General features: G+C 44.1%; 2 protein-coding genes across 6 annotated transcripts; one reads left to right on the top strand and one right to left on the bottom strand.

Annotated features, from left to right (window-relative positions):
- Positions 1–258: 258 nt before the first annotated feature.
- Positions 259–2,979, top strand: LOC105699148 (glutamyl-tRNA(Gln) amidotransferase subunit B, mitochondrial). Its single transcript, XM_012423929.2, has 10 exons — positions 259–446; positions 507–654; positions 721–834; positions 922–1,094; positions 1,200–1,348; positions 1,423–1,658; positions 1,730–1,918; positions 2,022–2,158; positions 2,229–2,352; positions 2,413–2,979. Exons 1-10 carry the CDS (start codon positions 307–309, stop codon positions 2,629–2,631), a joined length of 1,629 nt encoding a protein of 542 aa, XP_012279352.1. The 5' UTR covers positions 259–306; the 3' UTR covers positions 2,632–2,979.
- Positions 2,905–22,143, bottom strand: LOC105699146 (protein phosphatase 1 regulatory subunit 12A). 5 transcript variants are annotated; one of them, XM_012423924.2, is made up of 21 exons: positions 21,178–22,141; positions 18,786–18,916; positions 18,551–18,669; positions 18,257–18,416; positions 17,944–18,088; positions 17,558–17,691; positions 17,334–17,479; positions 16,691–16,773; positions 16,486–16,612; positions 16,281–16,392; positions 15,713–15,850; positions 15,071–15,253; positions 14,735–14,860; positions 13,579–13,768; positions 12,083–12,232; positions 11,160–11,343; positions 10,967–11,076; positions 10,468–10,539; positions 8,469–8,807; positions 7,902–7,997; positions 2,905–6,564 (listed from the first exon to the last, which is right to left on the bottom strand). In XM_012423924.2, the coding sequence occupies exons 1-20, from the start codon at positions 21,424–21,426 to the stop codon at positions 7,902–7,904; spliced, it is 2,994 nt and encodes a 997-aa protein (XP_012279347.1). In that variant the 5' UTR covers positions 21,427–22,141; the 3' UTR covers positions 2,905–6,564. The 5 variants fall into 5 exon arrangements, with proteins under 5 accessions (XP_012279347.1, XP_012279348.1, XP_012279351.1 ...); XM_012423925.2 differs by lacking the exon at positions 7,902–7,997 and having other exon boundaries at positions 21,178–22,143; XM_012423928.2 differs by lacking the exon at positions 12,083–12,232 and having other exon boundaries at positions 21,178–22,142.
- Positions 22,144–22,738: the final 595 nt, after the last annotated feature.

The raw sequence follows: 22,738 nt of genomic DNA, 5'->3' as shown, positions 1-22,738 counted from the left end.
CGAGATTTCAATTGCCCAGAAAAAATGTAAAGGAACTAGATGTACCAGAGATGAGATGAGAGATTGCTCACGGGAAGAATCGTGCGATCACATCCTGTGCTGCTCTCTGGTTTCGTACGTTAGCTTTCACCGTTTTTTGCCCCCAAGGGCGGCGCAACGAATTTCTGATAGGAGCTCGCGCACTCACGATGGCGGTGCCATCTACCAGTCGCCGTTGGCGGCTCACGTACATATTCCCATCACGAGTATGCGTCCCAACTCATCTCTGTTTAAAACTATGATCAAAGTGTTTTGATAATTACCGAAATGATGAATTTTATGAACAAAAATCCGGTCATAAAATTGAGGCAAAATTCATGGACGGATTCCTTTAAAAAGTGGGATAAGCGTATAGAATCTAGGAGCGTGCCCTTTGCAACGACAACATCGAAACATCCAAAAACTTCGTAAGGAAGACTGGTATAAATGTCTTCTTTTTCAACAATTTCAAATATTTTCTTTTGCAGACTTAAGTGGAACTCTGTCGTCGGACTGGAAATTCATGCACAAATATTATCCCAGTCAAAATTATTCTCAGGAGCTGAAACTTCTTTTCTTAGTCCGGTCAATACGAATGTCGCGCTTTTTGATTGTGCTATTCCTGGGACTTTACCTGTAATTTTAAATTCAAGTATCACTACAATTTCTACATGTACCAAAATATAATTATAATTATCGTAGGTTTTGAATAAGCGATGCGTAGAAGCTGGAGTCATCACGGCACTAGCTCTTTCTTGCAAACTCAATCATACTTCCACATTTGATAGAAAGCATTATTTTTATGCAGATCTACCGGTAAGTCTTTCAACGATAGAAGGATTTGGAATGACAAATGACGAGCAAATAGTTAAGAGTTGTATTAACAGAAATTGTAACATTCAGGCAGGTTACCAAATTACCCAGCAACGTCAACCTTTAGCTCAAGATGGAACATTTAGTTTTTTTGTGTATACACCTGGTGTACATAAAAAACCATACAGAAAGTCATCAAAACTGAAACAGCTTCAATTAGAACAGGACAGTGGTAAAAGTTTACACGATGAAGATGCAAAAATGTAAACGCATTTGCTTAAGATATTGTAATAAAATTTATTTATCGAATATTATATATGATTCATATATAATCTTTTAATAATGTTATGTATTTATAATGTTAATAGAAGTTTAATTGATTTGAACCGTGCTGGAATACCATTGATGGAATTAGTATTTGAACCTGATCTGTCAGATGGAGAAGAAGCTGCTGCTCTTGTTAAAGAACTTGCTCTTATTTTACAAACATTAGGAACGTGTTCATCTAAGATGGAAGGTAATGAAAATTCTTAGAACTTATTATTACATTACATTCCTAGATTTGATCCTCATGCAGATTTGAACTTGTAGAAGGAGCGCTCCGTGTTGATGCCAATGTCTCGGTAAATAAATTGGATGAGCCTTTAGGAGTTCGCACAGAGATAAAAAATATTGGCAGCGCGCGCGCTGTTGCAACAGCTGTACAATTTGAAATAAAAAGACAAATATCAGAACTAGAAAAGGGACATGAAATTGTAAATGAAACTCGCTCATGGGATGCTGTGCATAACATAACTGTTTCAATGAGAGATAAAGAGGAAAAACAAGTATATAAAAATTATACGAAATTACAAAACATATCCAAAACATAATTGTTAGTGCAATTACATTTTTACAGGATTACAGATTTATGCCTGAACCCAATTTGCCTCCCCTTCGTCTTCACTTTGGCAAGAAAGAAGAAAATAATTTAAATCTAATTGATGTAAATTTACTGAGAACACAGATTCCAGAATTGCCAGAGCAGACAAGAACTCGGTTGATAGAACAGTATGGCCTCACTTTTGAAAAAGCTAACATTTTAACGGTATGTTGGAGAATTAATATTGATGACAATTCAAGGAATATGTTATTCATTCATATAATTATGTGTATCACTAAATGATTGTCCTAAGTTATGCAATTTCCAGAACAACACAGTTTTGCTGCAAATGTTCCATGATATTTTAAATGAAAAGAATACTCGAGATCCAATGGTTGTCACAAATATTTTACTTAACGAGATGTTAACTGTGGTCAATAAAAATAACATGGAGCTTGAATCCTGGTATGTATGTTGAGATACGTTACATAAAGTTGAGGATTATTCTCTTATAGTTAATCATGAAAATTGACAGTGTTCTAACACATCGACACATTGGTGAGGCAATCGATTTGCTGCACGAGAGGATAATTAATAACCTCATAATGAGGAAGATATTCAAAGAATTGGTTTCTCGCCCTAACTGTTCGACGATGCAGGTATGGAACAATTTTGCTCTAAATAGAACATGTAAGAATTAATTGGATCTAAATTTTCAGATCGTCGAGGAAAACAATTGGTTTCAAATAACGGATAAAGTTGAACTGAAGCAGCTGTGTCAGGAGGTTCTTGATGGAAATCCAGATATTGTTAAAAAATACAAAAAAGGAAAGATAAAAGTTTTCGGTGCATTAATTGGACAAGTCGGTAAAAGAACTGACTTCAGAGCTGACTTGTCGAGCGCTGAGAAGATTCTGAAAGAAATGCTAAGTACCTAGTGATGATTTTGAAAGCAACCAGAGAAGCGGCAAGACATACTCAACAGTAGTTGGACACAATCATTAGAAAAATAATTGTAAAAAATCCTTACAAAACGACTGACTTTTTAAAAAATAATCACTAGTCCTTTTAATTGTATTATTTATTGACGAATAATTATCATAACGTTTAAGTACGTGCTCAAGATCATGTAGACCCACTGGATTGAGTATAACTCGCATACGATACTTCTAACAAATTTAAGAACATGAAATATAAATCGTATGTCCAGATTTTAATTGCATTATTGTTTATGATAGTCACAAGTACAAAATCAAGTAGGAAATAAATATTTGTGGTACATCGAATCGGAGACTAGAGTCCTCAGTCCTCCAGTATAACTATAACATTGTTCTTTGCAACATAGTACGTGCATCCTTAACAATTACAATCGTGAAATAAAATAGAACATAGAAGTACTGGACGACAGGTATAACTGTTCGTCTGAATCGCATTCTCAAAGGGTGAGAGCATTTTATTAGACTGATGTGTCAAACAAGGTAACAGAGACTTCGATCTTTATCAAATCCTAGTTTTATAAGACCTCTCTTTTGACTACTGACATCTTAAATTCTTTTTAATCGAACTTTTAATATAAAATGACAACGTCCTTTTCACTCAACGCCGTGTTTTTGTGACGAAAGGTTGAGAAAACGTATTGATTATATTGCACGCCCCACTATATATCCAACTTGAATCTACTTTGCTTCAATTATATCTCCTCGAAGAATCCCTTGAACCTTCGATTGACATTCTCGTTTTAAAGAAGTTATAGTAAGAAACAAATAGTCTCGACGTGCTTTCTTGAGTAAAATTGTGCAATTAAACAATTAAGAACTTTTGTATTACGAAGGATACGTGAAATTACAAGCGATATTCGTTGGTACAAAAAACAACTCATCGGTGTTTTTGATAAATTTACATCTTTGTAAAAATAAGATATGTCATTAAAAAAATATATATTTTTTTTGTTTACTTCACTTTTCGATATGTGTACGATATAAAGGATTTTGTCAGCTTAAAAAATATAATTGCCCATTTGTATTGTCATCGATAGGGTGTTCTTAGATATATATATATATGTATATGTATATATGTATAAGATATAAGGAATATTAGTTTGTTTAGAATAATAATTACAATTAGCTATAAGTGGGATGCATCTTGTGATGATATTCCGTAAACTAAGTCCACATAAAGTCATAACTATAGATTCTTCAGAAAGCATGATTTAAAGTAATCGACACGTCAAATTTATCAGAGCACACCCAACGACACCTGTGCAGTTTTTTTTTTTTTTTTAAATGAAAGTGTCGACGAAGCTTCAACATCATAAAATATTCAATAAAAGGATAACCGGATCAGATAAAGATCGTGTCGGGTACCTTGTACACAACACCATCGATTAATTCTCATACAGTTTTCTTAAATTCTTTTTTTTTTTCCATACAACATTATGCCGCATTAAGTGGTGATAAAATCATCGCCTGAACACTTTAAGAACTATATAATACAATAAGCACATAGATATTCCTATTACTCAATGGAAGTGTCTACTCTCCTAACTGATTAATTCTACATTATGTTATTTTATAACAAACTTCAATATGAAACTACTACGACGATTGAAATTCTTTTTTTCTTTACAATTCTTTACAATGTCACTAGACACGCGTCGGATGCATGTATCTTGTCAATTGCATGCCATAACAATAATAATAACTCTCCTGTCTATGTCGATTTCCATGTAAACCAGTCTGGCATTTAGGCCTGACTTCTTCAAAAAGCAACAACATCCAATAACGAGGTCTACAGAAAATGAATCCAGTGATAACCCGACGGATACCCCGTTACTCCTAAAACGAACGATAGCTTTTGCACTGCGAATAACCCGAACATTCCAAAATCTAGGTCTTCGGAAGTTATCCGGTAAATATTTATCTAGATGACAAACATTTTATGTCATTTCAAGGTATTCGTAAGTTAGATACCTAGCGAATCTCTAATCGATACTCTAACATCGTTAAGCAAATGGTGGACATTTAAAGTATTCTCCAGAAAAGAAATCGGATATTTCCCCTTCAGAAATGTTCGGTACATTCACGCGTCCGGATAAATCTTAAGAATGTTTAATACACAGGGCGATAAAAAGCTCTAAAAAACGTTCGATTATAAATAGACGAAAAATTTCAGAGTACCACGAAAAGACTTCGAAAGACCACGACAATCTAAATTATTGGACTTGCATTCCTTTGCCGTACTTTGAACAAATGGCAAAGATGCAGACGCGTTTAGCTGCAGTCTTTTCAAAAAGGCCACACGGATAATGTAAAGGGTCGGCTTTTCAGAGCCCCGACATGTTTTGTTCTTATATCTCTCTCTCCCTCCGTAATTGATGTACTCCTCTTATTCTTAAAGTAATTACGCGTACGACCGACCGAAGCGTTAGACTGGTAAGGTCTCAATTATAAAGCAAAGTTTCTAAAACGTATTGATTTCGATAAGACTAGCCTTTCGTTTTCCCAACGATAATTTGACGTTAGATTTCAGACTGGAGTTGCGCCGATCTTTCCGACCTCGTCCATAAAGCGATTGCTTCTAAACTCGGCATATTTTTTTTATCGAGCAAATCGTTCGGGGTAGTCTTTCCTTCAAGGTCCGATTTCGAGTCTAATCCAAAAAATGCTGAAATATCTAAAGGTATACTCTCGCGACTCCAAGGCCCTCAAATTCTCTGAATAAAAATCTTTCAAATCGGTGAATGCTTCAACTATAAGCGTATGCTTGCACATCCTCGGAGTCCTACGTCATGAAACGAATCGCCCTCGATTAAAAAAAAAAAAGAAAAAAAAAGGATGGATTCTAAACTGACATTATCTCTATCGTGGACAGTTCTTACAGCGTTAATGTAAAACTGAGAATTAAAAGCTCACATAATCTCAACGTTGAAGTAGATTCGCCAGACATGTCTTCGCATTTACTGACTTTCCCGAGCGGACAAGTAACTCCTTAATTACTCTCTTACTAATCCTAAATTGAAAGCGCTTCTAATACAGAGATCTTTTCCAACGAGGAAACGAATTGCGGAAAGCTTTCCCCCACGTGTCCGGGTGCTTCTCATTCACGTTAGCTCAACAATCTTCACCGTAAACAACTCCCCAAAGAAACGGATGTACCGTGTCGCCACGTTAAGTGTGAACGTCACGACCGCACTTTCTGCTCCACGGCGAACGGAACCTCGTTACAAGAAGCATAAATGTATTCCCTACAAGAATAGAGGGTAATGCAAGGTCGAACATTTCCTAGCGGATATAGAGAAAATTCGCCATAAGGAGCAGAAAGTACAGTGGTAAGTTTAACAACGGGCCCCCCGATCAAGGCTCAAAAACTGCAATCTTGACTCCCGCGAAGCTCGATATTGTCAACGTCGATAAAAAAAAAAGAAAAAAAAATAATAAAGAAAAAAAAAAGTCTCTACGAATCTTCGGATGACGATAATTCTAGGCCGTTCGCATCGATATATTAACAATTGAAAAAGGGAACAAAAATAACAACAAGTGGAGGCGGCATAGTCCCGACTCACGCGTTTTGGCACAGCCACGAGGAGTAACTGATATCTGCGGTCGCAATAAATTAACTTACTAAACACAAATGTCAATCCATCTGTAATATAGAGGCGGCATAGTAAATGTAATAGTATGCAGTTACGGCGTAGTAATGTTGCATAATTAAAAATTAATATTAATCGTATGTAATGATACAGCTTAAATAAGAGACGGTGCGCTCGTCGGTCGGGATCACCGGAGTTATTTGGACAGCTTGCTGATCACTCGGATCAAGGCACCGTTTTCGTCCTTTAGCCTCTGATTCTCGCACTTCAGCTGTTCCATCACCTAGAAGCAATTTCACCTGTCCAGTATAACGCCACGTGGGGGGGAAGCGTTAAGTTCGGCTAAACACAAAGTTAACGATGCCACTGTCGAGCGAAGAGGTCGCGGGAGTACAAGTGAACATTCCTTTCAATTCATTAGCTCGGGGTTAAGTGTTCGTAGGTCGGGCAGTTGTTTATCAATCGTTCCAAAGGGATTTAGTCACTGGCATCAGGCGGGTTAACGATGCTTCTTTAAACAGCTATATTGCATTCGGGGCATTTCTCGCCGTTGGGAAACCCTCCCGGGCGGCGGGAACTTCCTGGAATAAGCCAAGGAAGTCGGGCGTTCATGCCTGCGAACGTCCAGAGTTGGTACAATTTCCTAATTCGTCATATTTAGTATTAATTAATCCTTACTCGTAAACCGAGGCGTTTCAATGACATATCATCGGAGCGAGAGCTGGGACGCTCATCGATGGGCCAACTCTGGACGCGAGTTACGAATAAACGGGGAAGTACACATTAAACGTGAATAAAACGTAGGAAGAGCAGAAAACCGTCGCCAACGTCTCGGATAGTAAGGCTCGAAAGGGAAGCCCCTTTTCTCGCTAATCCCACATGGCGTGCAATGGGGAAAGAAGAGCGGCGAGATCGACGGCCGCAAGCCAGAGTTCCTCGGGCTGAAATTCTACGAAAGGTGAAAATCGATCTACGGCGAGTCGAGGGAATTTTAAAAAAAAAGGTGATCAGGCCCTCGAGCCGACAAGATCGTAGAGGGTAATAACGTAAAGCAGCGATAGGAAAATCATGCACTTCGATCAAGCCCGTAGCCTCGAGGAAGCTAGAAAGGGACACCGACGGCGCATGCAGCTATGGACGTTTCTACGCTAAATATAATTAAGTTTCGCAGTTCATTCGTGAATATATTAATATGTGGGCGCACGGCGTAGGGAGCGTCGAGTTTAATAACGCAAGCCCCTCGGAACCTAAGCAATTTTCGTTAAGAAATTCTCGGACCCTGGTCGTAACTCGGTGTTCCCGAAAGGAAGTATCTTGGCGTGACAAGAAACGCGCGGAACGGAAGGTGGGTAACGCGTAGTCGGTGGGGACGAATCTCTAAGGAAACGCCCGAAGCCCTTCCGCGAGGAGCAGAGTTTAGTACGCGAGAGAGCAGGTGCGAGCGAGGGGAGTGAGTATGCTGGGCGGAATTAAGACACCTCGAATGGTTTAATCCTTGCGAGTCGCAAATTAAACATACGTCATTAATGTCATTAATACCGTGTATACGTGTCGTTACGACGTGTCAAGTTGTTAACGCAGAGAAAGAGAGAGACAGATGCTTGTCATTATATCCTTTACCTATTTAGTAGTATTGGTGAGTTTGGATACGACGCGGGTAAGTGCCCGATTTTCGGCTTTCAATCTCTCATTTTCGGCTTTGAGCTTTTGCAATTGCTGTAAACAGTGAAACGGGTTAGCCCCAGATATTCCTCGGTGTCCTTTGCGAGCCAAAAACCATAAAGCTAGCGGTTGGGGAGCGAGCGTTCCGGTCATTTTCCGAAAGAACCATCTCCGACGAGAGCCGAGACGAACCTACGTTTAAACCGCAATCGCCCGGACCCGAGAGAGAAAGAGCGAGAGGAAGAGTGACAGGGGGGGAGGGAGAGAGAGAGAAAGAGAGAGAGGGAAAAGAATACGGCGAGAGAAAGAAAAAGCAATGCGCTCAAGCCCGAGTATCCCGAAGTGCCCAAAAATAAAATTCACCAAAAGACTCGCCGCACCCAAACGGACGACACGGATCTCCGAAAAGTCGAGCGTGCGATCTAACCAACCAAAAGGGCAGAAACGAGTCCTCCGTTCGCTTCGGGCCGCGATCGACTCGTAAACGCGAAACGGTTCTCGGGGGAGTGATAGAAGGGGAATTACCTTGAGCTCCTCCTCCATCTCTGAGAGCTTGCGCTCCATGGCCCTCCTCTCGCGCTTCTCGGCCTCGGACGGGGAGGTTTTGTTCCGGAGGGCCTGGACCTTCTCCAGCGAGGTCCGCGCCTCCTTGAGCTGCTCGTCCGAGCGGCGCAGCTTCTCCCGCAGCCTCTCGTTCTCGGCCTGGGACTCCTCGTAGAGCTTCTTGTAATCGAGCTCGCCGTTCTCCGCGGTCAGGGTCGCCGCCTTGCTCGCCTTCTGGACGGCCGTCGAGGCCGCCTCGGAGGCGACCGACGACGCGGACGAGCCGAGTCTGCTGGACCGGCCCGACCGCTCGGCTCCGCTCTGCAATCAAAGGCAAATCGTGAGTGAGACTCCCCGGCACCGACCTCCGCCCGTTCGCCCGCTCGTCGGGATCCTTACGATGTACCCCTCGGACCCGGCCAAGCTCTGCAGGCTGGAGCTCGACCTCGTCTTGGGACCGCGGCCGAGGTAGCCGTAGCTCGTCGAGGGGTTCGCGAGGTTCAGGGAGTTGACCGTGGACGAGGGCGACGAGAGCAGCGAAAGGCCCCCGCCGTAGCTCGAGTGCGGGTTCTGGTAGGTCAGGTTGCTCGCCGAGCTGGAGTAGGGCTTCTTCGAGTAGGAGCCGGCCAGGAAGGAGGGGGTCGACCCGGCGTACGAGCCGGAGCTACTCGGCCCCAGCAAGGAGGAGTAGCCGCTCCGGCTCGAGCCGAGGAAACCCGCCACGCTCCGAGGCCTGCTCCCGAAGATCGAGGCGCCCTTCGCCGAGGCCTGCGCCCTCAGCCCGGCCGCCGTCGTCGGCTTGGCCTGGCTTCTCTTCCGGTAGCTCGACATGTTCCGCCCTCTCTCATGCTCCCGGCCGACTGGACGCGCTCGGCAGCCGCGGCTCCTTCCCACCGGGTCGGGCTATTTGAGGAACGCGTCCTCCGACGTCGGGCCCTCCGTCGAGCCCTCCGTCTCGCTCTTCGTCTCGCCTCGGACGGCCGGGCCCCGATCCTGGTCCCGAGGACTCGGCCGAGATGCCTAATTTAAGCTCGAATCGTCTACGCTATCGAGCCGATGCGGTCGGCAGCGACGACCGCTCGCCGTAAATGTCAGAGCGCGACTGTCGATTCATTATTTTTAGCCACGACCGTGCCGCCTCGGTGTCCACCTTTCTTCGCGTTCCTCGCGGCGCGTCCGCGAGCCGCGAGGTGCCCGCGCGAACGTCAAAGGGGTCCTCGTCCTCCTCCTCCTCCTCTTGCCACGTGTCTCGATACATTATTTTCGGACACTGCGTTTCTGCTCACCTGTCGTTCCCATCGACGTTGTCCAAACGTTAGTCATTCCTACCGAGAGGTATTTGCGGTTCTCACGGCGGCGCGAAATCGTCGCTTGGCACCCGCGACCCACGCACGGCAGGGTCGACGGGAGGACGTCTCGTCTTCGAAACCCATGGAATCCGGTCGCCGTGACGAGCGCAAAGGTTCTCCCTTTTCCGTCTATCGACCTCTACGCATTGTGTACGTCGGTGGCCTATAATTAGGACTCCCTTCCGAAGCCGATATTTAAAGACCAAAGACCGCGTGCCGTGAAGTTTAATTGGGACCGCGCGCGAAACATCCGCATTATTGGATGAGATAATCACGGGGAAACGTAACGTCGTTTGGATTCGTCCATGGAAAGAGTGGATAATTTTTCGCTCTAAAGACGCGAGACGTTGTCGTTACCGGTGATGGAATCGAACGCAATACGGTTCGAATGCATATACGGTTGACGAACGCCCGGCGTTATTAGCAACGGTGACCGAATGCGTCTCGTTGATGCGAAAACCGGCCAATCTCGTCCCTGACATACATAAAAATGGAAGCAAGGTTCCCCCCTCTTGGCAGAGAGTCTGCGCAGGATCGAGTCGTTCTTCCTTTATTTTAAATTCTGACTTTAGCCCGGTAGCACGGTAATCCCGCGAGTAGACCCATTTACTAGGTATCGACCGAGGACTCACCTCGGTGTGGTTGACCTTGGCATCGTCGCAGTCTCCACCGGCCGAGACGTCCTGCTTATCCGGGTCGATTTCCTACGGAAGAGATTCAACTGGATTACTCGACTTGGACTCGATCGAAGTAAACTCTCGCAGCGGTACGAGACGGCGGGACTCGTCCCATTTTAAATCGGATATCTAGGGGTTAATATTAGCCGCGATTCGCTCTGACGTCGGGAGCAAATAGTGATTTCCCCCCAGCCACGCGATTACACGTGGGAGGCATCGGTAAACGGGCGGATAAATAGCCGATTTTTCCTCGAAATTTACGCCGTCCGAAGTACAAAGAAGCCTAGCCTTTCGACGTCGACCTGGCAATCTTTATGCGCGAAAACCTGCATACTTGGCTCCTCGAATGTCTCGCATCGGGAACCGTTCCGTTGCGTGACTTGAGCGTTTCATCGAGTCGATGTTTTCGAACTACTTGCGAAAAATATGGAAACGCGCCAATGGAGTTACTAACATCCATGTCGACGTGAACGACTCCGGTTGATCTTCTCTTGGGTCTTCGTCTCCTCTGAATAACCGCCTGCGTCGCCTGGGCATTTCTGCTGTCGTTTTCTTTATCTTGTTCTAAAATCCGAATTAGTATTTAAGCCCCAAAGGTGTCCGTCAATGGGAAACGTGCGGAGAGAGCATTCGAGCAGGGATAGTACCTTTATCTTCGGGAGGCTTGAGCGGCCGTCTAAGAGGTAGGGTGACCGTGGTCTCGGCAGTGCTCGAAGCGATAGTCTCGACCGGAGCCGAGCTCGGTCTAGGTGCTCCGGTTCCTCCGGAGGGTCGTCGGATGTAAGCGGTAGCGGTGTCCGTGGACCTATTATTCGCGTCCTCCAGCTGAAACTAAGAAAGGGAACGGGCATTGCCATTTAACATGTACATTTATACGCCTCCTCGAGTGTTCTCATGAGGTGTGGAATAAAAAAAATTAATCGGTGCTTAGTGACGGATCTTCTTTAATTGTATAAAATCCACCGGGTGTAGCATACAGTGGTTGAGATCATGCAGTAAGTGGCAGTGGTTACAGAATACTGTGGGATAAGTATAACGGATGGCGACGAGATACGTACAAAAATAGGACAAACGCTCTGTGCAACGAAAGGGGGGAGAAAAAAAACTCACGAGATACGTGCGAAGGTATACGGTACGACAAAACCATCACCCATTTAGACGTAATACTTTCAACATCGAGATGCCTACGTTGCCGAGATATCCGTATAATACGCCACTTGTTTTCGATAGCGTTTCAGAAGGTGTAAATACATTGAGGTGTATAATGCGAATGGTAAGAACAACAGGACGCGACGAATCCAGCCGTCGTTCCAATGCTGCGGAATCAATACTTACTACTGCTCAAAGGAAATACATTTAAAAGCACTAAAGTAAAATTGACAAACGCAATACGCACCACTAAATACCTCCTGCGGGATAATTCATGCACAGACGTTCTACCGTTTACCGTAAGAACGGACGAGCCAAGTGTCTAATCGTAACGCCAGCCGATGGCCCGCAATATGCACGAACACAAGTTATCGCAGTGTCGTTCTCTATTATCTACACGTAGATTACTCGAGGCACACACCTTGCTTCCGTTATCTACCCTTAGCCTCCAAGAGGGCCGTCTCTCAGGCAAATTAGTCTCCTCAGCATATTTGTTTGCTGTCACGGTCGTAGGCGTAGCGGTAGTTATCGTAGCTGTGATCGAGGCCGTATTGCTGACAGAAGCTGCAGGCTGATTTTAGAAATCAAAAAAGGAATAACCCAATGCATTAGTACCGATCGTTACAATTGATGTCACGATACAGCAAGAGGAAGAGACTCGATTACCGTCTCAACTTACATCCGACGTAAGCATTTCCTGCCGTATTATGACATTGCAATTTACTAGATTACACAAGCGCAAAAAATTGAGGCTATCCCTAACTATTGTCGTCAGAAAAACAGGCTGACCGAAATGATGATTAACCATGTCTGCAGGAATGAACCATAACCGGGGGCGACAAGAAAGGACCAGAGAAAAATGTGATAAATTTTGCGGTACGTACATCGAAAACACAAGAAATCTTGTAATGTTAAAATGTAATGTTTCATTTATTTCAAGGCTGTCCTCAATTGAAGCTGATCGAACCACGCGTGGATTAATGTCAAATCGTGTGTCAGTCATAAAAAAAATAAAAACTATTCCGGACAAACACTAAGTTTCACAAGATATTAGTAGGACGTGACACACACCTTTTACACAAAAAAGAAATTCTGGAAATCATTAGAAGATACTCAATCAGGATTTATTTCTGGAGTGTGTATGTATATGCATGTGTGTATGTGAATTAAATAAAACCCGCTCCTGTCACATTCTCTCTGTATTTTTTTTTCTCACTTAATGATCATTCACCACTACATGAGCTTTTGGTTTATGTAACGTACATTCGATTCGGAACTTAACATTAAAACGATAATCTTTTTACTTACTAAAAAGGACCGGTAACTACAGTTTCGTAAATGATCAATCAATCATCATCAATAATCATTTATCGAAAAAAAAATGTAAATAAATCATTGTTTAATGTACAACTTATTTGCGTAACGACAAATAGAAAAAACGCGCATACCACATGTCATTCCGATTCCTCCGTCAAGACGATTTACCCGTAAACATAAGATGCGGAATGGCTAAGGCAACGATAAATTTGAAAAATTTATTGATTACGACTTTATTTATTTTACCCAAATTGCCATTTCCTTTATCGCCCCAAATTTTTCTTCCTTTGATTATTGACATTTTCCTATACACTGTTTTTCGCCCATCAATATGCACGGCCGAGAAAGTTCTATTTTTATGCATCATTTTCCCGAGCCTGGTTGGCACAATTTTTTCTTCATCTAATACTCCGTTCTGTAACATGTAGAAATTCACGTTTTACGAAGAAAAAGAAAAAAAAAACCTCTAGTTCCTCAGGAACCATACGAAACGATAATTGATTTTGGGAACAGATTTTCGATTTTATTTTATCACCTTCTCTTCGGGGAAACCCAACGTTCTACAAACGGGAATATCAGTAAGCCAAAAGTATGATCTACCTGTACAGAAACTGGTGTTGCAGAGGGTGATTCGTTATTTTGTTGTTGCTTCTTCTTGACAAGTTGTTCCGCACTTTTGATCTCGTCCAAGGTGACCCCTTGGGTAGATCGTCTCGTTTCTCTGACACGCTTTGCATGAGCCTTTCTCTGAGTCTCGCTTTCCTCGTCACGAACAGGCGGCACGAAAGATCTGAACAACACAAGTACTCCGTGTAAATCTACCCATCCTAATACAAATCCTCTGGGTATTAATGGCAAAAATCAACATCAGTTTTATAACAGACACGAAGGACTTTTTGTTAGGTTTGGAAAATTAAATCAACGCATTCGCTGTAAACTGAAATTTTCGGGTTCTCACTCTGGCATATCTTTTTGGTGTGAATATTTATCATAATCAGTTCAGTACCTTTGCCACACAACACCGTTCCGAAGTGATTATCCAAATTTCACCATTATCAATATAACAAAATAATATAAAAGCAATGTATCGATATGTCGCATTCCCGTTGTACACGTTGCCACTGCAAAGCCCTCCGTGTGATTGCTAACAACTTAGGCAAAATGTAATGGTTTCTTCTCTGTAGTTTGCCCAGAGTGCTAAGAATAACCTACATAAACGCATTTTTCTTTTTCACGTATGCATAAACAAAAGTAAACGCAACTATCAAATCAACTGGTGTGGCGCTCGTGTGTGAGATGCGCACGATGCGACAGTGATAGAGCAACGCAAACGAGAGAGAAAAAAAAAAGCAAAGTTTCATAGTCCCTCCTATGAGATTACACCCTGAGAATGAAAATAATATATTTAGCAAAATACGACGTTGCTCGAAGACAAACTCTGTTGGTAGAACAAATGACTCGATTCTCAAGCTTCGGCAAGCTTTTATCTGGCCAGGTGTAACATCTTTTATCAGGGTCTCTCTCGAGTTTGAAGTCGATCAATGTCTGCACTCGGTGACGGCCACCTTTACCCGGGGCGATATGTCGTGCCCCGTGTACCGATGCAACTAAAACGACCAAGGGTTTCGAAAAGTCACACGGCAAAGCGGAACGTCTCATGCCAAATCAAAGGAAGAGGTGTCTCTCCAGCCTTTCCCCCGGAAGCGAAGAAACACTCGGGAGGAATTCTTCCAGGCCCCGAGGCGAGGATACGCACTTGAAGAAATTCTTGAAGAGATTTCCTGGACTGAGCTTGCTACCGCCGGGCGTCGTAGGCGTCACCGGCGTCGACGTGGCATTGTTCGCCGACGACAAGATTGCCGTTGCTTCCACCGACTGAACACTACCCAGTGATATTAAACGTTACATCGTTCGATCGTTCTACGGATACCACTCGACTTACTGTACTAGACTCTAAGTCGTCGACGGTACGCTTTTTCCGAGTTTCGGTCTCGAGGACACGACTAGATACAAACGCTACGGATCCATGCGTACCGTTCGACTTAATTCTACTTTGGGGGATCGAAGATAAATTTAGCTAGCCGTTACAAACCTGCGAATCTGATTGGCTGGTACCGGGCTAGAGGTCGTAGTTACGGTGGCAGTGGAAGTAGCTGAGGTACTAGTTGGCTGCGTGGTCGAGGGCAACAACTTATTAGGTACACTCGTCGGCGACAGTGCGTTACCACCCTGCGGCACTCTTGACAGTTCCAAATTTAGCTTAACTTCCTTTTTTCTGGAGCACAATAAACAAGCGTCACTACCGGGCTCGGTTCTAAAAGCTCGAGGAAATTGCGCGGACAAAGTAACCACATTGATGCGAACAAGGTAAACAAACGGCAAACAAGTGGAATAAAAGTCGGACACACTTTGGAAGCACAAGGAATAGACGACAAACTGGTATCCGAAACGAAAAGCAAAATTCTACGGAAAAATAAGCGAATGTAGGCTGCGATAACGATTGTACGGTTAAATGATAAGCGTAGCCACGATGTCACCGTCGATACTAAAACGTCCAAGAACTGATCATCCCCAGTGTTCTTTCATTTTTGACAGAACGCTGAGACGAAACGCGGATCCGTTGGGCCGTTCCGATTACGCGGATAAAAGAAACATTTATACGCATCGCAAAGGATGAGAGCTAACGTAATGTAAGAGAATAAGCAATCGTTGTAGTTCCTTGGTAAGTATGTACCTGTGGGTCTCGCGTAGGGACGCAGAGCGAGTAGTCGTCGCGTTGGTATGAGTGGGAGTAGCTGAATTGCAGCAATGGAGAGTAGGGCAGGAGGATGCCTTGATGCGGGCTTGTAATGCCATGTACTGCTCATAGAACCTGCGCAACATGCACCGTGCCGCCATGCACACCGCTACTTACTACATTTTTTTTCTTTTCCTCTTATTCGGGGGACAGTTTTACAGGCATGGTAATCACCGTCGGGAGGAGTACTTCCCTACCAGACTTGCATCGCTTATGTAGAAAATATTCCGGTTACTCTACGGCTACGATACTTCTCCCGGCACTGATTACAAGCCGGCTCACGGAGGTGATTCAAAAGTTTCATCGATTTCGACGTTGCAACGGCCCAAAGGCCAGCATGTGAGATGTTAAAAATTAGCTGCACTTTGGAGTTTGCGGTCGACAGGGAAAGATGCGAAACCACACGCGGGTTACTCGACAAAAAGCATCGGGTTTCCAATTGTACACATTTAGGTCTCGCGGGAAAACGCGTCGAAAGCGAAAAGGGAACAGTTAGAGCACTCACTTTTCGTCCGTTTCGAAGCTATGCGCTCTCCGAAGCACAACTTCGGACTCGCCGCTCGATTTGTTCGGCGACGTTGGAGACTTCGCCGTAGGTTTTTCTTTATCCTCTATTCCTGAAAACGAACGGTGGATAATGGTTTAATTTCACCGACCAGTAAGGAAGTTTATAACGAGCAGGTCGAGTGCTCGTTAATTATCTCACTTACTGGTAGACAAGGAATTGGCAGGATCAACTTCTTGCGTCCTATTTCTAAACGAGCCCGGTCGTCGCCAGGGCGGAATAGCTCCATCTTCATTGTTTTCAGTCTGTTGTTTCGGCGGCAGTACGGGAGCCTTAATTAAAACACGCATTCAAATTTCTTTCATCGGATTTGACGTAAGACTCGCCAGACACCTGAAACGCGATCTCACCTGATTAGGAACTTTATTCGTCTCTGTGGGTGAGGGCACGCTATGCACCGCTGTCTCGTCTCTGTTCACCCTGTTCTTCTTCTCTGTAAATCAATCCATTATTTATAAAAAAAACCAAAGGAATCAGGGAGTAACGTCGATAAAAATAATTCTATACTTTCGTCTCGTAAATGTTTGTTCATAAAAGGTATCCTCTTCTAGGAACTAACTGGTCGACGTTTAAAAGAACAAATAAAGTGACGAAGGGATTTAAAATCATGACGAAATCAAATCAAATGTGCTTCCAGTGACGGAAACGATACCGAAATTAGTTTGCAAGGCAAATCAATCACTCAGAGTCAGCTAAAAGCTCACTCGACCAGCTGAACTCACCATCGTCTGTAAGACACGCAGAGTGGTTCGATTGATTGGATTTATTAGATCGATCCGAGCAAGAGGAAGAACGAGAGTTCGAGCTAGTCTCGGAGTCACCCTCGCCTTCACCCTCGCTCGCTTCCATGTCTGTCTCACCTTCATTACCCTCTTCTATCCACGCAGCATTGTCACGAGGAATACCAGTATTAACATTTCCCACCAAGAATAAAATAATCACTGCCGGAAAATCGTTTTCAAGATTGCGACGATTTGAACACAAGGGACTCACCGACGTCGCTATTGGTAGCCGTGCTCGAATCTTCCTTGTCCGATTGAATTTCCAGCTCGACTTTCTTCACCTTATTTGGAGTCTCTTCCTCGAATATCTCAACTCCTTCTTGATCGGTAACGACATTCTCATTGTTTGTGGATACGCTGTAAGTAAAAATCGCTCTTAACGACGTACGAATACTGTAGTGCGTGAAAGCACTAAAAAATCCCACAAGATCTCACCGTTTCTTTGGTACTGTGGGCAGCTTCTTGTTGATGATTTGCGGATGATCTTTCAGCATAGCTTGCTGTTGCTTCTTCAATTCTTCCAATGACTTCAGAATATCCGCATCAGCGATATCAAACGCGGTTTGGCCCTAAACAGATGAGTACTCAGTGACAAATTTGTGGGAGAATACGGTGACCCGTGGGTACAACGGTATCCTGTGCATACGAATCGAGGATGTTTTATCGGCATAACACAAGTGTTACAACATTCGTATCGCAGTTGATAAGCCTCCTCGTTTTAGGATACGCCTCAGCTCTGACTAATGAGCGAGTTGGACGTCATTGTTCGCGGCCGAAATAAAGTTTAACCATTAAGAGATATTTTAACCTTCCTAACGTACCGCATAATTCTTAATGTCCATATCACAGAAATTGTCCACGAGGAGTTTGCAGGCTTCCAACTGGCCCCAATGCGCTGAACCGTGCAAAGGTGTCCACCCGTCAAAGTCTTGAGCGTTAACATCGCACCGAGCCTGCAGCAAGATGCTGAAGCGATACCATTAACGTTAATTGTGCTACATCATCGACTGCGGAGTGTTGAAGTTACTCTATATAGAACGATACCGATGGAACGTCCTATTAGATGCATCTTAAACGTGTCCTTTCATTCGGAACTCTTTTTCTCGAGATAAGAAGTGCGTTACACGGAATTACTTCATCACTTTGATGTAACCCTTCGCGGCGGCGACGTGCAGAGCCGTGGCCCCGGATCTCGGATGCATCGAGTCCTTGCCCGGTGCTCCTGATCGCCAGGCCCTTGCGTCATTTAACATTGACCTTTCCTCTTCGCTTCTGGCTTGATCACAGTCTATACCTGAAAGCCAACGGTGCGATTCGAGTTTCTGTTCACAGCGAACCTAATAATAAAATGTCTTTTGTACCGAACGTACGGGAATTCAATGCCTCCCCCTTTTCTCTCCCCTAGCGCTACGAGTCATCGTCACTGACCTGCCTTGTTAATGTGATGTTGAAGCATGTCCTCCATTTCATCGCTTTCGGCGATGTCGAGAGCAAGCTCGCCATCATTGTTGACTGCCGCCAAATTACATCCTTGTTCTATTAAGTATCTGCAAATCATTCGTTCAAGAAATACATTTTATGCACATTAGCTTCATACCGAACCTCGATGTATCTGAACTCGATAGCTTTGCTTATTTTCAACGGTTCATTAAATTAAACTAACTTGGCAATGGATATGAATCCACAGGATGCGGTGGCATGCAACGGGGTCCAGCCTTCGTTGTCTCCTCGATTGATGTCCGCTCCTTGCTCCACCAGAAACTCGACCATATCCAAGTCATCGTCGATGCATGCCTGAAGAGAAGTATATAAGTTAAAAATTAAACGAGCATTTTCTTATGGAAGGAATAAAATGCATTGTACCATCCACCGGTTACCAATTGTATACTAGTACCACGGAAAAAGCCTGGGTGAGAATAATTATGTAACTAGGTAATTGGGTCACAGAGAAGTCATGCACCACTAACAAAATTCCCTGCTGAAACTGTAATCGTTTAAATATCTAATCCCTTTACAGAGAAAATCTGGTTGGAAATCCTGTGCAGAGCTATCGATGGATGCTACTCGAGCAGCATGCTCCCTCAAAACAAACGTTACGTCGTTGCCAAATTGGAATCCCTCAATGGCCAGTTACCTCATCGTTGCGTTTCCTGACAGCTGATACGATTTGAACTAGAGCAGAACTAGGAAAAAAGGAAATAACCCATGCGTTACAATACCAAAAGCACTGGCATAAAGCATATACGCTTTGCCTACGGAGTTTTAATAGAAAACTATAAATAGAGGCCGATGGGTGATGTATTTTCACAATCTATTTTCGCGAAATCATGAACGCCTTCGTACCAAGTGGGAGAGAAAGAGAGAGAGAGGAAGGGAACTGGTGTGCTTGCAGAGCAAAAATATTAGACGGTTTTCGAAATACGGCCCACTGGGTTTATTTATACCCATGACGGACAATTCGACGACACGATCATTATGCCGAGATAAAGATATCCTAGCCCCACTCGGATACGGCCCTAAATTTCGGGATAGTATACCAGCTGATCCAACAGGAAAATTTGAGATCGAGCAGGAAAAGAGAGCTTCGAGGAAGAAACATGTGTTGGCAGTACATGTTTTCAATATTGTCAAAGAAGCAAATCGATGAAAGGTAACATAGAGAAATGGTTCGTAATACTATGGGGATGGATAACGTAACACGTTTGCACGAAGTTGTAACATATATCAACGTAACAAAATGACCAAATAATCAACCAGTCCCGTAACCATTCTGCAATTTTGTAAACCAATACAAGGTATTCCATTATATAGAATACCTTGCCTAAATATTAAATCCAATTGAAAAATTTTTATTTGTAAAAAAGAACTTCCAAGAAGTATATTTAAATCGGTGATTACATAACTCACAAGGTTTCCTAGTTTTACACATCTTCCCTTTAAACTCGGCCATCCTAAAAACTAGAATTTGTCATAAAATATCTTTTTTGTATAATTTATAGTCTCGTCAAATGACCGTTCATAATTGTTTGTAGATACAAATTTAATTTAGTTAAAAGCTGTAATTAAGCCAATTGATGAAACAAGCCAGCATATACAGGACGGCATCTTCTAGATAACAAATTCTATAATTCAACTAATTAAAAGAGTAATCCATTATTCCAGAAACTGTCTGTATTTTGTCTCCTAGAACAACAGCAGAGTAACGAATAACAAGTGTTTCGTTTGATGTTTATAAGAGAATTATGACAAGTACTAAATGATATTACTTAAATAGCATATACGCACATATTTCCAACCGTTTTCTCTACCACAAGATGTAAACGTTTATGGTAAAATTTTAAACTGTGCATTTCAATGGCCACTAATATCTCACCTATATCCCCTTTTAGCTATTCTAATATTTCACAAAAGCGAATGTACTTAATTCTATACCTAAAGCCTCAAAGGATCCCCTCTGTGCTAACAACATACCTTATGCTCTTTATTTTCTCAAATTATTTTTGATACCATTTCAAACTTAATACAAAATCAATGACTTCTTTCTAAGTTGCAAAACCATGCAGTCAATTTTTCTACTTGATTTTTGTCTATACATTTATTCTCAGTGATTTAGGTATACGTTACTCTAGAAAAAAACTAATCAACAAATAAATTAAATTCTCAAGCAGATTACTCGCGCTACAACACGCAGACACCTTCCTCTGAAAAATCACCGTATCATTTATCTTCTTCATGCTTGCTTACATTACGACGACGCTTGGCTTTATAAAAATAACATTGACAGGGTGCAAAATGAATATGCACAGGCCATGTCAGTCTAATTATATGTTTTATCCTCAATTCCGAATCGATCTAAATCAGCTATTACCTCCTACACGATATTCGTCAACGGATCGATCAAAACGAAACCAACGACGTGCCTGGTTTCCCCTGGAGCACGAACCGATTCTGTTATCCACCCTAGGAGCTCGCAAATCCGGCACACCGAAACGTTTCCTATGGTCTCCGGAAGAAGACTCCATGGTCCTCCATACCGAGACCCCAGGGACCCGTACCTGGTGCAAGGCGGTGAGCCCATCGACGTTGCCGGTGTTAATATCGGCGCCTTTCTCCAGGAGCCTGATAACCTCCTCCTTGTCGCCGGCGGCGCAGGCTGCGAGGAAGACGCAATCGGCGGAAAACTTGATCTTCCTGGGAAGCTGACGGGGCTGCGCCGGTTCTCGGTTCGTCTCGGACTGCTCCCAGCGCTTGAGCTGTTCGGCCCGCTTGAAGAGGGCCGAGCTGGAGCGCGTCTCCAGAGACATGCTCTCCCGGGCGCCTGGGCGCCCTTCCTCTCGGCCACGAGCTGGGGCTTGGGCCTTGGACGACGAGCTCGGGTGCTCCGGGGGAGGAGCCTCGATCGGACGATCCTCAGACGTCGATGGCTCTACACCTGGGGCCCTGCAGACACGCCATATACGACGAGGAGAGCGAGGGCGAGGGGCCAGCTGCGGAACGCCCGAGACCAGGGTGAACCAGCCAAACTTTCCTCGAGGACTCGGAAACACTCGGCAGGACTATGGAGGGAGCGGTCGCGAGCGGTCGCCAGCTCGGTTACACGCCCGATAGACTCGCGTGCTAAGGGCTATTCTTGGCCCGGCGGATGCGTTTGGAAACTCATGGACCTACTGATTCAGGTTCGAGTGGCGTCTCTTCGCGGAGGTTGCGAGTGGCTTTTGCGTGAGTTTGCAAGATGACGCCACACGCATCGTCTTAATACGCGAAACAGAAAGAAGATGAGAGCAGCCACTATAAGGTAGAAATGAGTTGGGAGATTGCTCACGGGCAGGGTCGTAAATCCGAAATTACTACCTGCATGGAAAGGTACCCTACAACGTCCTGTCCGCAATTTACAATTTCGCACGCACGCAACGAGTGCTTCCACTTTTAACTACGTTAAACTACTATCATACAAAAAAAAAACACGCTAAGTGGAAGCACTCGTGCAGCTATTTGCGAACCGGTGGTTTCGAACAATAATTGGAAACCACCGATCCCCCAGGTCCCGCCACGTGGAGGCTGCTGCGATTGGGACCCGCCTAAGCATAGGCACCTGGTTCCGTTGAGTTCCCGGCGTCCCAGGAACTCACAGAACCAGGATTTCATCACCCATACAGCACACTACTCGCATACCATTCGCATCCGTCCATACAACACACCACTCGCATACCATACTCATCCGTCCATACAACGCTCGCCGCAGAGTACAGGGTAAGTCGCCGAGTACATTGCCAGTTAGCATAGAATTAAGGATATAATTTGCCGGAAGGGCATACTACTTCTAACGCGAACAATCCAGCAGCTTCCACCGTCACCGACGACTAACCCGGCTCGGCTGTCGGCCCGCGAATACGAGTTTCAGTCGACGGGCTTGTCCCGGCTTACAGCAGGCAGAGCCCCCGCGGGATGCCGCCAGAGCGAAACAACGTATCGCGCAACCGACAACCTGAGCCAGGTAGCCTTGCACGCCGTAGCTTAGCTACGACGTACTAGGTGCCGACGGAAGCTGCCGGATACACTAAAGGTACGGCAATGCCGTACCTGCAAAAATCTACTTCGGTTAGCACGCAAATCCGA

The sequence above is a fragment of the Orussus abietinus genome, unplaced genomic scaffold (genome assembly GCF_000612105.2).
Source record: "Orussus abietinus isolate OABI.00-Male unplaced genomic scaffold, Oabi_2.0 scaffold3, whole genome shotgun sequence".
NCBI classification, from domain to species: domain Eukaryota; kingdom Metazoa; phylum Arthropoda; class Insecta; order Hymenoptera; family Orussidae; genus Orussus; species Orussus abietinus.
The sequence above is the reverse complement of the archived record's forward strand: the minus strand, read 5'-3'. Positions and strand labels throughout refer to the sequence as shown.